At 35.8% G+C, this 17,526-nt stretch overlaps 1 protein-coding gene across 2 annotated transcripts; it reads right to left on the bottom strand.

Moving 5' to 3' along the window:
* Positions 1 to 658: 658 nt before the first annotated feature.
* Positions 659 to 17,169, bottom strand: tspan11 (tetraspanin 11). Of its 2 annotated transcripts, XM_042721857.1 has the most exons (9): positions 16,889 to 17,169; positions 14,636 to 14,727; positions 11,715 to 11,906; positions 9,924 to 9,998; positions 9,612 to 9,716; positions 8,769 to 8,927; positions 8,104 to 8,190; positions 5,645 to 5,769; positions 2,034 to 2,170 (listed from the first exon to the last, which is right to left on the bottom strand). In XM_042721857.1, the coding sequence occupies exons 2-8, from the start codon at positions 14,720 to 14,722 to the stop codon at positions 5,692 to 5,694; spliced, it is 783 nt and encodes a 260-aa protein (XP_042577791.1). In that variant the 5' UTR covers positions 14,723 to 14,727; positions 16,889 to 17,169; the 3' UTR covers positions 2,034 to 2,170; positions 5,645 to 5,691. The 2 variants fall into 2 exon arrangements, with proteins under 2 accessions (XP_042577792.1, XP_042577791.1); XM_042721858.1 differs by lacking the exon at positions 5,645 to 5,769 and having other exon boundaries at positions 659 to 2,170; positions 16,889 to 17,151.
* Between the last annotated feature and the right edge of the window lie 357 nt (positions 17,170 to 17,526).

Below are 17,526 nucleotides of genomic sequence, written 5' to 3'. Positions count from 1 at the left end.
CCTGCAGTGTAACTGCATCTATGCATTGCAATTACATTGCTTAAAGCACACTGAGAAGTGGTTTAAAACACACTGTGCATGTGAGTGAGCTGAAAACATCTGTTGCATAAGTCATGATTACTCAACCCTAACTGAATATGTCAGTAACTTACTTATAATTGATGACAGAACAGTTAGAAATGCAAGAGGCTGCAATGCCAGCTCAAGATTAAAACTCTTAAATAGGCAGAAAAACACAGGAGCATGCCAATAACTCAAAGTCTTGTTCTTATGCACACAAATCCATATAACAATGACATTTTATGACAACATCACAAAAAGGAACCAGGAAATTAGCTTCCTCAGATTTGTTTGCAACAAGGGAAAAAGCATTACAGATCAGATTTTTATCTGACAGAGACACAAAACAGAGACAAATTTATATGGTCAAATGTAAAGACAATCTGGATCTGGATATTATCCGGATATGAAAGTTATTATCCGGATATTAGTGGCTGCATGTCAGTGGGTCTTTTCCAAAAATAAAGCACATGAGAATCGTGTGGATTTTCAATTTAAAGTTAAAGATGAGTTCTTGTCCTTGAAGCAATTCATAAATTAATTAGTGTTTGTCTCCATCTACTGGCTAAAGTACGTCAGTTCAAGCAGTCAACCAGAATACAGTATGTCAACAAAATAAGTTTATTTGAAATAGATTTTTTAAAAACATACAATAAACATACAGCTGTTTCAGATAAATCTCTACTGCCCACAAAAAAGATGCAACAGTCTTAAGGCAAAGAATTTATGAAATTAATTCTTTATGAAAATACATACACATTCCGACTACAAATACATAACAATTTTTCAAATGAAAGATTATATCTATTATATCAACTACTGGGATGATTAAATGCATATTTTAAATCACAACCTACAGACTTAACGTGCAGCTCAGATGAGAGATTGTTTATTTGCATTAGTTTTTACTGACAATGTTTTTAAAATATGCATAATCTGTCATAAGCATAAAGCAATTGGACTACAGATGGTTATCAGTACAATAGAAAACAAGAATGTTACATTAAATCTTTTTCTAACCATTTTTCCCCAAATGACATTGAATTTCAATAAGGCTGACGTTGCTGTGGCAACTACATTAAGATTTTGCAGCTGTGACTTTTGTGTTGCAATGCAATGGAATGGTGCTCATTCTTTTCCTTCAATCAGCTGAACATTTCATGACATGGCCCTAAATTGAAGTTCATCAGTTCAGTAAAATCTCTTATAAAATAATATTAAGCATAATATTCTGCCAATCCATTATAATGAAAATCATTAAGGCTCAAACAGCAGCTTTATCTTTTTTTGTGAATGAGGTGTGACAATTGGCAGAATTTAAAAGACACCTGTTTACTGCAATGCTAAAAAAGTAATTACACTGTAAAAAAAAAAAAAAAATAATCAATTTGTAAATGATTATTGGATTAAGTTTTATGAGAAAATATTATTTCAGCCTTTCTACTTCAAAATGTAATGTTTAATTCAGTAAGTTATTTTTGTCATTATTTGCAAAAAAAACCTTGCAATTTCTGAGTGAAAATCGTTTCTACACCAACTGTATATCATACAGTGGACATAATGGTATTTTTTACCAGAATAACAATACCTGAAACGTGCAAACAGTAATCATTCCACAAGCTTAATACACATATTTATGAAAATATAATAATGAATGGTCTTGATGTTGGTCCGGTGTATTTTGTGCCTATAAGCAGGTTCCCACACCTGCCCGAGATCTAGCAGCACATTACATACATTTAATATGAGCTATTTAAAGTGAATATGTGGTTAATAAAAAATATTTTGAAATATTATAATTTATTCAAAGTTTTTTTTTTTTTTTTTTTATTCCTTGAATATGTAATATCCCACATCTTTCTAGACTATTAGGATCATAAGGAGGCAATAACACTAGCAACATTTGTCTAAAAAAATGTGGCAAATAAAAGATAATAAAGCCCTTATATGAATGCAAATGCATTTGGTCATGCAGTTTAAAATGGACACAGTAGTAAGGCCGTGTATGTGTTTTTAGAGTGTAATAAAGGCATAGAACATTTCCGAGCAGTCAGTACGGGTCCAGTTTAATTCGCCTATGCAGGCAACAGGTGAACACCATTCCACAAATCTGAAAAACACACACAGAGATGACTTGAAATGTATCAAAGTAACATGAAAATGATGAAGAGGGGTCTATACATCGCATTTGACTAGACAAGATGGCTATCAGCCACATTTTCATGTCTGGTGGACATCTGTCTAGTCAAATACCCATAATATCTTGTACTGAATGAGATACTGGCAGGCATCAGGCAGCAGAACATTCCATAAAAGAGCTCCAACAATGTCAGTCTTGAGATTTAGCATTTATTTTTTCAATTGGTTCAAGACTTCACAGGAATAGTTCATGCAAAAATAAAAATCTGCAGAAAATTTCCCTCAGGCCATCCTCCAGATGTAGATGAGTTTGTTTCTTCATCAAAATCTGATCAAAAATTTGGAGAAATTTAGTATTACATCACTTACATACATACATCACTTATTTACATCCTCTGCAGTGAATGGGTGCCGTCAGAATGAGAGTCCAAACAGCTGATAAAAACATCATAATATCACAATAGTCCACACATCTCCAGTCAATCAATTAATGTTTTGGACTGCTTTTGCTAAGAAACGGTGCTTGATCTGTGCATATTTCTCTCGTGAATCAGAATTTATTTATTTTTTTTTACTGAGAAAGCAATATTATGGATAGAGGACTCAAATTTTAGTTGAAAGCAACAGTTTGAAGTTAAAAACAACTAAATTATTTATTTGTTTATTACAAATATGCAACTTTTTACTTCACAAGTTGTTAATTGATGGACTGGAGTCATGTTGATTACTTGTGAGGCTTTATCAGCTGTTTGGACTCTCATTCTGATGGCACCCATTCACTACAGAAGATCCATTGGTGAGCAAAATTTCACCAAAACTGTTCTGATAAAGAAACACTCATCAAAATTTTGGATGGCCTGAGGGTGTGCACATTTTCAGCAACTTTTGGGTGAGCTATTCCTTTAAAAACAGATATTTTAAAAGCCTTGTGGCAATTGTTGAAACTCTCTTCATAAAAGGCTCGCAGAGGAAGAGGGAAGCGGTGTACAGTTACTATGGAAACCGAGGTGTAAGGCAGCCGGTAGCAGTGTTGTTGTAACTGGGTCAATTAGCATGTGTGGGAGTGTGTGTGTGTGCACGTGTTTATATGAAGGCTACAACATGTAGGCAGATTCTGACCAGTGGTAACTCTAATAATGAAGAGAGCATAAAAATTCATTTAGACAGTTCCATATTTCAAAATGGCATTTCACTTTTAAATGTTGCCATGATGGTAGAATAATTCACAGCTACACTCTTCAAAATTTATGGCAGCATAAAAAACACCCTGAGATATTCCTCTAACTGTAATTATGGGGAAAACAACATGTAGGAGATAAAAATGTAAGAATCTTACCAAACCTCTACAAACTCCGTCTACAAATTACAAAACATGACCTAAAAATATAGTGTTTCAACATCTAGCCAGGATTTATTTTTCCTATCTCTCTCTCTGAAAAAAGCTGAAGACAAATCGGAAGCCAGGTCCTAGGAGGGCTCATGGTGGGTGAGTCTCTTCCTACCCACAAACAGAAATAAACCAGAGCTGGAAGTGCAGCTCAACTCAAGTATTTCCTCATCTTAATAATGCTTTACTTTTATGGGAAAGACCATGATTAATCTGTAGTTAATAATAGGGTAAATCAGCATTTATGGCACACCCCAGTAAGGATCTCTGGTTTATGAGTGTTTTTTTCATATGTTAGTTCATAAGACTTGCTTATGGTACAGTGTCACTGAATTGCTTTAATTCATTTAATTCAGAATGTAAACAAAACCAAAATCTATAGGTTTTTCACCTTTTAGGGGGAAGTCGTGGCCTAGTGGTTAGAGCGTTTGATTCCTAACCCTAAGGTTGTGGGTTCAAGTTAATACCACGAATGAGGTGCCCTTGAGCAAGGCACCGATCCCCCAACTGCTCCCCGGGTGCCGCAGCATAAATAGCTGCCCACTGCTCCAGGTGTGTGTGTGTTCATTGCTGTGTGTGTGCACTTTGGATGGCTTAAATGCAGAGCATAAATTCTGAGTATGGGTCACCATACTTGGCTGTATGTCACGTCACTTTAACCCATTTTTTAACCCATGCTTAAATGCAGAAATTTGTCAGAGCTGTCACTCAGTATGGGTCACCATACTTGGCTGTCTTTTGAAGATATTTTACAAAATGTCTTGAAATGCTGCACTTTTCAATACAAAGAAAATGTGATATCTGATTTCAATTGGGCCAAACTTGGTGCAAATATGTCTTGAAATGCAAATTTAAAGTGTTTAATAGCACAAATATGCATAAGAGAATCAAAAAAAACACACCAAAAAGTATCAATTTCAGCAAATATTTAGTATAGTTGAAAAGTTTGTAGTTGGTACATGAATGCTCACCAAGACTACAAGAATACAGTAAAACAGTAATATTCTTAAATATAACGCTAATTTTTAATTATTTATCTATTTTAATGTGTTTTAAAATGTAATGCTATTTCTGTGATGCCAAAGCTGAATTTGCTATAAAAAAAAAGACTGGAAAAAAATCCTTACTAAGGAGCTTATGAACAATAGTGTAAATTTGTCATAAAAATTATCTTTACACAACAGTTATAGGTCATTAGCAAATGTAGAATATAGTGCACCAAAAAAACTATTTTATATGCTTTATGCCTCTTTTTTTATTATTTTTGGAGCTTAAAAGCTCCTGTCCTCATTAATTTTCCTTGCATGGAAAAGAGTATCTTAGAAAATCTACAGAACACCTTCCCTTGTGTCCATTTTTCATTTTCAGTTTTAAAAAGCTTGTTCTTTTCATGCAGCTCTCCACCATGTCATAAAGCACTGAGTGAGAAGCAGTATTACTGCTGTCTGCCAGCACTTCTAATGCTACTCCAGAGGAAAATAAAGCCGGATGAAAGTGGGATTAACAGCATGGGAGAAAGGCTGAGAGATGAGACTTCAACACAATCAGCAGACCTACACAAAAAGCTAGGGACAAACAGTCTTTTTTTCTGAGCAGATATGTTGACACCTTTAAAAGTTCTCTTTTCTAGCAGTCTGGGTCCGGAGGAGGGGATACAATAGACAGGAAGAGAGAAGCCTTAAATAGATCGGACACACTGGGAGTCCCACAGCAGGTAAAAGGTTATATCAGGTAAACGGCTACTTACAGTATTCTCAAAAATACAGATTTTTTACATGAACATTTTCAGTTATCTGCCTTATGAAAATTTTTTCTCTCAAAACACAAATGTTTAACATAAGAAAATGGTATTTGGTGACATTTATTATTAGTGAGCTTTTGTTCTTTTTTGCCATGCAGCATTCAGTGTGTGTGGAGTAAGAATGCTGGTTTCATGCCAAACACACACATAAGCATGAGGTGGACATGAAGTGACAGGAACAAGGCACATGGACATGCACACACACACACACACACACACACACACACACACACACAGACATGAGCACAAAATCAAACCTTCTCATCGCATAGCGCTTCAGGAGTCAAACATTGGCATTAGCCAATCAAACGTCAGAAAAGTCTTCTTCCTCTTCTTTATAAAGCAGATAAATAAAGTAGGCAGTCAGCACTGCTCCTACCAGCTACACCACACACACACACACACACACACACACACACACACACACACACCAACAACAGATAAGAAAGACACAACCAAAAAGAAAAAGACAGAAAGAGACAAAGACAAACAAAACCAAGACAAAACAGAGACACATGCTGTAATTGAAGACAAACATTACAAATCCCTGAAATACAGTGTTTTCTTCAGACAATCTGAGAAAAAGACATTCAGGGAAAGATAAAGTGTTGATGTATGTTATCACTTTTTTAAAATAATAATAATAATAACTTATTGTCTGAAGTGAAATATGTTAAATGCTGCTTTATTGCTACATCTTTAACTCTGTAACAAAATTCAGTGTGTTTTCTAGCTTTTTATTTGTTGCATTTTTTTCAATTAAACCTAATCTCCATAATTAAGATGCTTTTATAAGAAAATGTTCTAATTGCGGTATTAATTTATACATTTATAGATATTGATTTATAATATTTGATATTAAGATAAAGGGAGAACCAAACGCCACTGACTTCCATAGTATTATTATTTTTTCCTTACTGCTGTTTGGTTACCCACATTCTTCAAAAAATCTTGTGTTCAGCAGAAGAAAGAAATTCATACAAGTTTGGAACAACTTGAGGGTGAGTATGATGACTTATTTTTATTCTGGGTTAACTATGCCTTTAAATGATGAGTGGCTTGTAGCTTATCAAGCTAGTTTTAAAGTAGTTTCTTCAAAGATACACTGCTGTGATTACACAGAAAAGATATGAACGTGAACCGGCGCTCAAGACCACTGCAGAGCAGCACTGTATTTACAGCCATAACAACGCTTATAATGAAAGATCACTGAAGAGGATCAATTTAATTAGCGCTCCCTCTAGAGAGCCTCTTCAAGCTACACTGTGGCTTTTTACTGTAAAATCATTACATTAAATTCAACACAGGATTTATTTTTAGTCACCTAATCACTCCAGAGCTTCACATTTCCTGGATGAAATAATCACATGACCAGCAGCTGAGACCTGCTAGGAACGCTGCTTTAACATTTCAGTATACTACAAAGTATGTGGTACAAAGTATAGATTGCATCCTACCATACTCTACAATGTGCATACTACACACTGCAAATTCAAAACTTTTTAGAAGAATACAGTTCTAAAAAGTTGTTAAAAGCTTTTTTATTTTTGTTAAAAGTTTTTCTTGCACATTCTGAGTTTATATTCCACGATTCTGACTACTTTATCGCAATTCTAAGAAAAAAAGTCTGAACTATAGGATAAAAACTTGCAATTTTGAGAAGAAAAGCCTTTTTGTAAGTTTATAATTTGCAGTTGTGAGATAGAAATTTGCAATTCTAATGGGTTGTTAAAAGCTAAAGGTGTGACTTTTTTTTCCTCGCAATTCTGAGAAAAAATTCTGCATTGGTAGATATAATTTTAGAACTGTGAGATATACAATTTTGAGAAGAAAAAACATATTGTGAGTTTATAATCTGCAATATAGAATATAATATAAATCTACTTTATATTATATAAGAATATAAATATAATAAAAATATATATTATTACAATTTAAAATATAAATCCACAATTCTGAGAATAAAAGTTCAAATTGTGAGATATAAACAAGCTTGTTTCTGCAATAAATAAATAAAAAAGCTAATGGAAAAATGGAAATAAGCTTTAATACCAAACAACATATAAAAACATTAAAACCACTACCCACTAAAAAGAGAAGGAGTGGGATAAACTTCTCAAAAGTATAATCTATGGTTATTACACATCCCTCCCAGCTCAGAGAATCAATATGAGGTCGGAGCTGGAGTCACATTTCGGTGGTGTTTATATACAGAGTTTATTCAAGGGAAACAGATCAATGGCCCTCTGCACCCCTGCAGTGAATGCAGCACTCTCACTGTGAGATCTGCACTTAGAGCTAAGAGCTCTCCATCTCCCTTTCTTTCATTTTCTCAAACCTGCATGTGGTCTCCACCTATTTTTACCCAGCGGGCAGTGCTCTGTGTGACTACCGTGCGCATTACCGGTCGAGGGCGAAAACAGAGTCCATTAAACGATTGCCCGCAGGTCATTGCATCAGCTATTTTAGTGAAGGCTTTCATGTTATTGAACCACATCAGAAGACCTCAATGATCCATTGTTCCTACTGTTTCTCTGAGATATGCTTCACAGTAATTGGGCATAAACATAAAAAATATAGTATACAGGTTATATGCATGTTGAGTTGAGCTCAATATAGTTAACGTGTTTTAAGAACAACATGACATTGAGTGAATAATATTTTGAGTGAACTTTCCCTTTAATTGCACAGCACACCTGAGAAGGGCGGGGCTTACCTGTAGACAGGCCACGCCTATTCCCACAGCACCAATAATGAGCAAGTGATCTGCCAGAAACTGCTCCAGTTTAGTGATACAGCCGCCCTGTGAGAGACCACAGCACTGTTAACTCAGTCAACAGTTACAGTTTACTGTATATATCATGTTCTTTTTCAGTGTCAACGCGCAAATGTGGATGTGTAAATTGATTTATTTTGCAGACTGATGAAGAGTTACTGATTTTTTATTGTTTGATTTAATAGACAGTATCGTGGATACTGCCACAACATATCACATATAGAGTAAAACTAATGACCCACTAGAGGCCAGTAAAACCAGTGTCGTATTGTATTATGTATCACACCGGAGGTCGGTTCCCAAAGAATATACACAGAGAGCTTGGCAGCCGTTAACTGTAGTGTTACCTCACACTTTACAAGCTCATATATGTTACCAGTCACACCTGCTTTGCTCACAGCTGTGCTTTCTTAGTCTAAATGACTCCCAAGGGGCGTATCAAACACTTCATGATGATATGGTTCACAGGCATAGTGTAGTTCCCACAGACAATGAGGAAGAATCTTAGCATGTGTTTTGTAAAGCAAGTTAAGTACAGATGAATAAACACATGTTGCGTAAACGTTGTGTGGGGGTTGATTTGAGGTTAACAGTGTCTGACCCACCTCCACCTTGTAGATGTTCGAGGGGTGGTCTCTCTTTCCACACTGAGGTGTGATGGTCTTACAGCAGCTGTCAGGGACCAACCGTTTCTCCGCTTGCGGGGAGATGATGTACACACTGTGTGTCCAATCAAAGGAGTTGTTGCTCCCACAGCACTTGAACTGCAAGGTGAAGATGAGGGAGTTATGGTTAGTTAGGATCAATTAGGATCAGTATGCAAAGTGGTCTGGTATTTTAAAGGTATGGAGTACATGTATTCCTGCGCTTTGTTCACAACAAGGATTTTACATGACGTTTAAAGGCAGTAGATTGTTGAGTGTATCTAGTTTAAATTAAATTAAAGTGCTGGTAGTCCGAAATAATAAAATAAAATTAAAATAAATAAGAATAAATTTATATTACATAAAAAAACAAGCAAAATAAAAAATACAGCATTTTATTTTAAGATAAAACATAAATGAAGATGAAATAAACATTGAATAAATAAAAAATAAATAAATAAATAAATATAAAAATATAATGAAATAAAAATATAAAAATAAAGCATGAAATAAAACTAAAGCAAAATAAAGACATTTAATTAAAAAATAATAATAAATAAAGAAAATAAAATAAAGCTACTGGATTTCCCACTTCTAGCAGTGTTTTGAATAATTTATGTTCCATTACCATGGCACAAAAACTGTAATACAATTGAAAAATAATTTGCCCTACCCACATACTCTTGTTTTTGTCTCTAATCTAATTATATAAAATGTTCAATATACTCATTCTGAAATTTGTGTTCACAGCAAAAACCAGAAGTGAAAAGGCCTAGAAACATGCTGGGATTTGGCGTTTCTCACATCCTGCTGTAGTCTGTCCACAGATTGAGTGATGCTCTCTTTTCCAGGTTGGGCATAGTTCTCTGTCATCGTCTTGCTCAAGTGCTGCTTCAGCTCTTCACTCAGCTGTGAGAGACCGAGAGAAGAGAAAGACAGAGAGAAATGAACAAAAAGATAGAGAGTGAGCAGTATGCAGTGTCATCTGTCAAATGTCTCATCTCACCAGTCGGGTATAGTCCTACAACTAGATCCATCATAAAAGCAATTTGGAGGTTGGTTTTAGAGCTTTGTTTTGTAGCAATATTGTCTAAAAGTGTGTCTAAGTTCACTCACCGCCTGGTAATAAACGTAGGCCAGAACACCAGCCACCAGCTCAATTAGGAAGATCAGAAGCAGACAGGAGAAGTACTGCAGGAAGACAGGAACCAGTGAACAATACAAATACAATTAATGCACAAAAATCATACAACATCCTTTTCAGAAAACAGGAAATCCACTTATTGCCACTCTAGATATGCTACACAAATTGTAAAATGCTGATGGCATAAATATCCATGGGAAATACACATGAAATCAGAATTCCTATTAAAGTCATGAATGCCAAGGGGATGTTCTATAAAACTAAAATTTAATTAATGGGAAAAGAAATATAAAAATGAACTGAATGGATGAATGAATGAATATGTAACTTAAGCTAACATTTAATTTAACTTGAATTTAACTGGATTTGTTAAACCAAAAGCTAAAAGGTTGCCTAAAAACAATAAAGTAACTCTGGATCTTTTGTTCAGAAAATGTTCAACTATTTAGTTTAATTTGACTTTGTCTTTATCAAGAACAATTTTAAATGGCTTCCCTCTAAAAGAAACAATGTCTTACAACAGGTTTGTTTATTCACACATCAACATTCAAAATGCTTCAAAATGTAACCATATTTTCCCTGTCAAGGGGATAAAGTAAATAAAACTGGTTTCTAAGAAATTTCTTGCTCAGAGCTGGCAGTGGTGGAGATGCCTGACAGATGAAAATAAAAGACACAGTGACATTTTCCTCAGAGGAAAATAAAGCAATAAATGACTAAACTGAATAAGCCGTCACAGTTTATTGTGGAGGGAGAGAGAGTGGGTGATAACAACCCCAAATCTGCCTTTGAAAATGTTTACAGGGAAATATTTATTGTGGTATAATTGAAAACAAGCCAAGCAAGAAACAGAAAAATGATTTCAATATTATACATAACTCAAACTCATCATGTCTTTCTGTGAACATACTTATTTCTATTTTAATTGCAATGCGAGTGCTGAAGTTGAACTGAAAAGTCAGTTTCCATCAATAATCTATGCTGGCCCAGTACACAACAGTACAACACACAACGATGCACAACAAGATCTCCACAGCACTACATGGTGGAAAGATGCTGCATAATAATATTATTAGTACTAAATGGAAACAAGCCACAAGAATAAATTAGGGCAAACAAACACAAATACACTATACACACACACATTCATAATCTTGTCAGTTTTCTTCTGGAGGTCGATAGAAAGGACAGGAAGTCTGATGTAATTTATATAAACACCAGCACAGTAGCAAATTAAATGAACCGATTCAAGGTTATTCAAAGAAAACAGCGCACTGAACAGCTGTTAACCTCATGGCAGCTGTCGCATGTGGACGTTTCCCTATGCATTTATATGTTTTTCCCATAATGCAATGCACTCAGATCAGACCAGCAAAGGCAGTATCCTCATTACTAATTCCTAGCGAAGTGGCGCTCCTCCGTAGATTCATACAGATTCAGTGAGAGTGGGCTATAAATAGCACTGCTGCAGTGGCAGTCACAACCTTGCTCGTCTCGTTCTCTCTTTCATACAAACACAAGGTACTATCTTTTAAAAAAAATGGCGAGAAAGCAGATGCCTGTCAGCTCATTTGTCATGGCTGCCACGGAGCCGGTTCTGCTTTGTCTATAGACACTCAGTACCACCCACCTCGACTTACAGGCAACAATAACTGAGATGACCAAAAAGAGGCCGGGATCTAGCGCAATTATATCTAATGAGTGGAGCACAATGGATAAATTGGCACAACATGATGTCTTCTCATTCATCTCTATTCTCTCACCGTGGACAGACAGCTCTTCTGCTCACGTATTACGGCACAGCAGCCCAAGAACCCAGTGACCATCACCAGCCCACCTGCCAGGATCAGGATGTAGGCGGACACAGCGAATGTACTAGAGGCCAGCAGGCTCAGGTACTCTCCTTTATCGACCAGCGTCCAGATCCCGACACCCAACACCACCCCGCCGCCCATCTGGAAGAGAAAAAAGCATCTCAATATATCAGAACATTTGTTTTAATACACATATTACAAGTTTAAAGGGGTAAAATTAAATTAAATCAAGCTCAAAATGTGCTTATTAGTCCAAAAATACAATTTATCATGAGAAAGCCACAAAAATGGCTTGTTCTGAACATCCAGAACTTTATGATGAATGTGAATACACATGACAGCACACATTTTGAACCTTTCACTGATAGCATCATGTATGTTTCACACACACACACACACACACACACACACACACACACACACACACACACACACACAAATACCTGTTTAATTCTAAGGGTCAGGAAGAGAGTGGAAAAATCATTTTATGAAACGTAATTTAACATTTTAATTAAAATTTATTTACATTTTAATTTATTTACATTAATTTACATTTTATTTAAAATATATATGCACATTTAAAAATGGCTGTTTTGATTGTTTCTTAACCATGTGGATTCTTGTCATGTTTTTATCAGCTGTTTGAACTCATACTGATATTCATACATCATTCTGAAGGCACCCATTCACTGCAGAGGATCCATTGGTGAGCATTGGTGATGTAATGCCAAATTTCTCCAAATCTATTTGAATAAATAACAAGTTCATCTACATCTTGGAAGGCCTAAGTGTAATTAAATGTTCTGCAAATTTCTATTTAATTTGGATTGAATTTAAAAAATACATACACATTTAAAAGTTATATTAACAATATGGGAAGTGGAACTGGGGGGGAGATGAAATCAAATGACTGTTAAGCAAGAAAAAGTCTTCAAATTAAAGACAAAAATAAAGACAAAAACTGTATTTTGGATAGATAGTTAGGGACAAACAATGATGAGAAGGTAGCTGGAGTTAAAAAAAACAATGGCGTTAATTATACACATCAAACTGAAACTCCTGTTTCGAACGATAAACACCTATTTCATCGTTTGACAGGTGTGTCATTATTTAACCAACTCAAATAATCATTCATTTACCCTGGGATTTCAGCACAGGTTAATTATCCACCTGTGTAGTGCTGTGCAAAGTAAAGACTCCAGTAATCTATATGCATACACACTCATTTATCTGTTTCTCAGATCTATGTAAGTCGGAAACTGAGGAAATTCCAAAAAAGACTCCTCCCTTCAACACTTCCAGCACTTTCCACGACACTCTCCCATTTCAAACTCAAACAACAACTATCCCTAAGTCCCATTGTCTCTTTAATGCTCCCTGAGCTGCTTGCATACCACACACAGTGAGGACTCTGAGCTTGAGGAGGACATTTCTTAACAAAAAATCTACATTGAATGAATCACTAGAGTATACGCTTAATATATTTCAGAGGTTAAGCTTCAAAGGAATTGTTCACCCAAAATTGAAAATGAGTCATTACTTACTCACCCATGTCGATTATAACTTGCATTACTCTTTTTTTTCCATGCAACAAAAAATGTGAATATAAAGAAAGTGAATAAGAATTGTGAGATACAGATTGAAATGCATATAAACCACTTTTATAGTGCTTTTGTGTCCTTTTTAAACTTTGAAGCTGCATTAAAAAAACAACCAGTGCATTATTCAGAACGTCTCTGTTTGTGTTCCATAAAAGAAAGTCAATCAGACATGTTTGGAATGACATGAGAGTGAGGAAATTATGACAGAATTTCATTGTGGCTGGACTATCCCTTTAAATTAGCGGATATATGCACAGGGTTGTGCATTCTGGTGGAAGGTGTGGTTCTGAATCATTTCCTGGATTTCTCTTGTTTGGTCCAAGATTTATGGAATAAATCCATCTGTCTGAAACTGCAGTAGAGATGTAACTACAAAGATGAGTTTCATTAAATAATACTTCATACTGAGAAATGCTTTTGCTCAGACAGCAGGTTTGTCTTTCTCCGCTCAGAAACAAAGTCATCTCTAGAGGGCAGTGTACTTATTGAGCAAATGCACAGGTGGGTGGGAAGAGGAAGTAAGAGGGGGAGGAGAACAAGAGCAAGATGATGGGACAAGACTCAGATTTAAGTTGAACGAAAAGATCTTTCATTCACATACACACTTCTTGCATCTCCTTGTCATTTGTCTCTCACTGCATCTGATATTTCATAAGAATGCTGCCTACAACAGAATATGGAAATAAAATGCATGACAAAGTGAAACAACAGCCTAAAATCAGCATTTTAACTTTAAACCATCGCTTCAAAATACTATCCATAATCCACAATATTGCTTCTTCCAGTGAAAAAAAACAAAAAACAATCCCCTGTTGTCATCTTACATCAAAATCCATGAACTGTTTTTGCTTGTAAACGGTGCTTGAACTGTGCATATTTCTCTCTTGATTCAGACAAAACTGGAGAAAGAAATATTATGGATAGGGTATTTTTGTTTTAAGTTAAAATACTTCAAAATGGATTTGTTTTTGACAAACACACAGCTTTTCAATTCACAAGATATTCATTGATGGACTGGAGTAATGTGGATTACTTGTAGATTATTGTGATGTTTTAATCAGCTGTTTGAACTCTCATACTGACGGCACCCATTCACTGCAGAGGATCCATTTGTGAGCAAGTGATTTAATGCTAATTTCTCCAAATCTGTTACAATGCACACACAAACTCATCTACATCGTGGATGGCTTGAGGGTGAGTACATTTTCAGTCATTTTTAATTTTGGGGAGTAATATTCCTTTAAGTAGCAAAGTGGTTCTGAGACTCACCCAAAACAGGAAGTTGAAAATGAAGAGGAGGTACTTGAGACACACCGTGATCCAGTCGTCCTGCTCATCCTTATACAAGTTGCCCATCTCTCCTGTTGGTGAAAAGAGACAAAAGAAGTGGAAAACAGAAAAGAAGTTCTCATGAAGTGGTGGTTGCTCACTCTTTGTGAATTTATGAGGCAAAATGGGAAAAGGACAAAGAAGAGGAGGTGGGCAGGAGCGTAAACAGGCTTTTTGAAAGATGGCAGTCAAACACTGTTCTTTTCCATGACATGTTAATTAACAGCTGTGGCCCATGGGTTTCTGCCACAGACAGACGACACGCTCACGTCTCAGGGCCTAGTGTGGAGGAGGTGCATGTCAAAACAGCAGCCATGTATGGCCGATAAAACGAGGGTGTTTGGTTTGAAATGGTTGAAAACAAAACAAAACTACACACAGTCCAACCCACACTGCTGGTCTGAAAAATCTTGAGGACACCGAATGCAGCACCAGATTAGAAAGGTGACTGACACGTTCTGTTCCAAAACACAAAATTAGACTGCAGGCTTTGGTTTATAAAAAAATCCCTGCTATAATGGATTTTAAAGTCTGGATTTTCACAGTAAGACCTATCGATTTCTTTCGGATACTGAGGCATAAATAAGTTGTTCAGAATGACTGCCGGGACATATTGATTTGCTGATCACGTGTTGTAAATGTATGGAGAAAGGCCTTGTTGTGTGTCAGTGGTAATCACTTAGAGTGCTTTTTCTAAAGGGTTATCTGTATTGAGCAGTAAATACAGATTATGTATGATGGTGATGGACTCCAAATGCAGAATTTTTAATTTGAAATTAGGATTTAGTACAAAATAATGTTTTATTCATTGCATTTGCATTTATTATTCACCTCAATGTGAAGGTCTGCCTGATAAAGACAAACTATCCTCTCGTCCACGCTGTTGACAGACCGATGGCTTCGGCTGGGATTTGGAACACATGCAGGTTTTGTGTCGTTATGGGTTACCACAAGTATTCAAAGAAGTGTTTCAAGAATTTTAAGGAAGCCAGGTCTTCTTATTTACTCCATATACTGATTTACTTCAAAAATACTGCATTATTAATTGAACCACACACCGATTTACTTCAAAAGAAATGTTGCATTATTAAAACATTATATAAAAAATTTAACTTTAAACCAAAATTAGATGTATTTTAAACATACCATAAAATACACTGTTAGAATAATAATATAGGTGCTATTAAAGGATACTTTTACATTACATATAAGTTATCATTAAATGTAATGTGCCATGTGGGGACTTTACCGTCTTTTTGCTATTTTGCAGCAAACTGTAAGGTGACTTTAAAAAAAAAAGCTTGTTTGCTGGTCTCTGAATGAAGTTTCAACACAAGACTACCGAACTACTTTAGATGTGTTTTTGATTGTTTCTTTGTTTTGTTTTTCTTGTAAGTGTACTATCTTCTTGAATATAATATGGGCTTTTGCTGTATGTATGTATGTGGTTATATTATGCTTTAGCTGACTTCTAAAAATAATTTACACTTTTAAACGTAAAATTACATATATTGTCCCATTAAACAGATTTTCTACTGTAGTAAAGTAACAAAATTGAAATGTAGCAATTTCTTTTGGTTAAATTGGTAGCATGTTACTGATAGCATCATGTATTTTCAAGGTTAAAGGAAGTTGTAAACCGTTTGTCTATTTATACAGCGTTTCACTTTCGCTAGGTAAACTTACCTCTCTGTATTTAGCGGAGTTAGTTGGGTTTTTCTCGTCAACGAGTGACACGTTGACTCAAAAAAAATTTTTTTTTTAAAGCCACGGATGCTTTTCATTTCTGAACGATGTGACTAAATGGCATGAAAAATCACTCCTCTGTACATTTTAATTATTTAAATTCACGTTATCCTCCTCCTTCCTTCAACACCCCACATACAATGAAAGCAATGGTGGTTGTCCCGAGAAAAAAAAGAAGACGTGGTGGTTTAATGCAGCCGATTCCCTTTCTTTCCTCCCCCGGACTTTGGCCTTATACTTTACCGCGAAACGCTTCGAGGTTTCTCAGTTGCGTTGATCCTGCGATACTCTTTCCGCGCTCAAGAACGCCAGCAAAATAAAACTGCGTGGTGTGATGCACACTTTAGTATTTTTTTCTAGAACCACCTGCTCTTATGCCGCGTTTGGGACAAGCACCAACGTCCCTTTCCATCGCACAAAGCGAAAGCATAGCGTGTTTAAACTTACCTTAACAGTAGATAAAGGTCTTTTCCCCAGGCGGCAAGGCTTGTTGCTCCGCAGGCGCTTGTCCAGTCGGCGGGGGTATCGGAGGGTCAGCGCAGGATGTGAGGAGGAAATGCAACTACAGCCCGCCCCTTCATTTCACGAGATTAAATACAGCGAGCTGTTCATCTTCAGAGGCTGCTGGTGGACTAATAACTGTTATTAGTGCTTTTAAGTAAGTTGCTTTGTGCCCTTTTTTGAAAAAAATCAATTGTTTGCTCTCCTGGGGTTGAATTTGAAATGGACTCACGTGATCTGCAAACGTACAGTGCTGCTAATAATACTGTAAATAATGACTGCAACTGTAAAAACCTGTTCATCTTTAAACTGTGAAATATTTAGGCCTGAATTTAACGTTCATCTTAAAATGAAAAACTCTCCTTCATGTAGTAACACAAAATAAGATATTCGAATAATAAGAAGAATGTTGGTAACCAAGCAGTTGGCGGTAGCCATTGACTTCCATATGATTTTTTTTCATAGGCTACTATGGAAGTCAGTGACTACCATCAACTGCTTACTGTTTGATTCTTCAAAATATCTTCTTTTCTGTTTAAAAAAAAAAAAAAAAAAAAAAAAAAAAATAATGAAAAAAGGAAAAA

The sequence above is a fragment of the Cyprinus carpio genome, chromosome B4 (genome assembly GCF_018340385.1).
Source record: "Cyprinus carpio isolate SPL01 chromosome B4, ASM1834038v1, whole genome shotgun sequence".
Classification (NCBI taxonomy): Eukaryota; Metazoa; Chordata; class Actinopteri; order Cypriniformes; family Cyprinidae; genus Cyprinus; species Cyprinus carpio.
Note: the sequence above shows the minus strand (reverse complement) of the source record. Positions and strands in the feature narration are given on the sequence as shown.

Excerpts from the sequence above, each read along its gene's own strand:
- tspan11 (XM_042721857.1), bottom strand. The coding sequence starts at position 14,722 with ATGGGCAACTTGTATAAGGATGAGCAGGACGACTGGATCACGGTGTGT. Across the intron at positions 11,907-14,635 it reads TTTTCAACTTCCTGTTTTGG|ATGGGCGGCGGGGTGGTGTT; the intron begins GTGAGTCTCAGA and ends TTTCTCTTCCAG. Across the intron at positions 8,928-9,611 it reads TGGACAGACTACAGCAGGAT|TTCAAGTGCTGTGGGAGCAA; the intron begins GTGAGAAACGCC and ends TTCACCTTGCAG.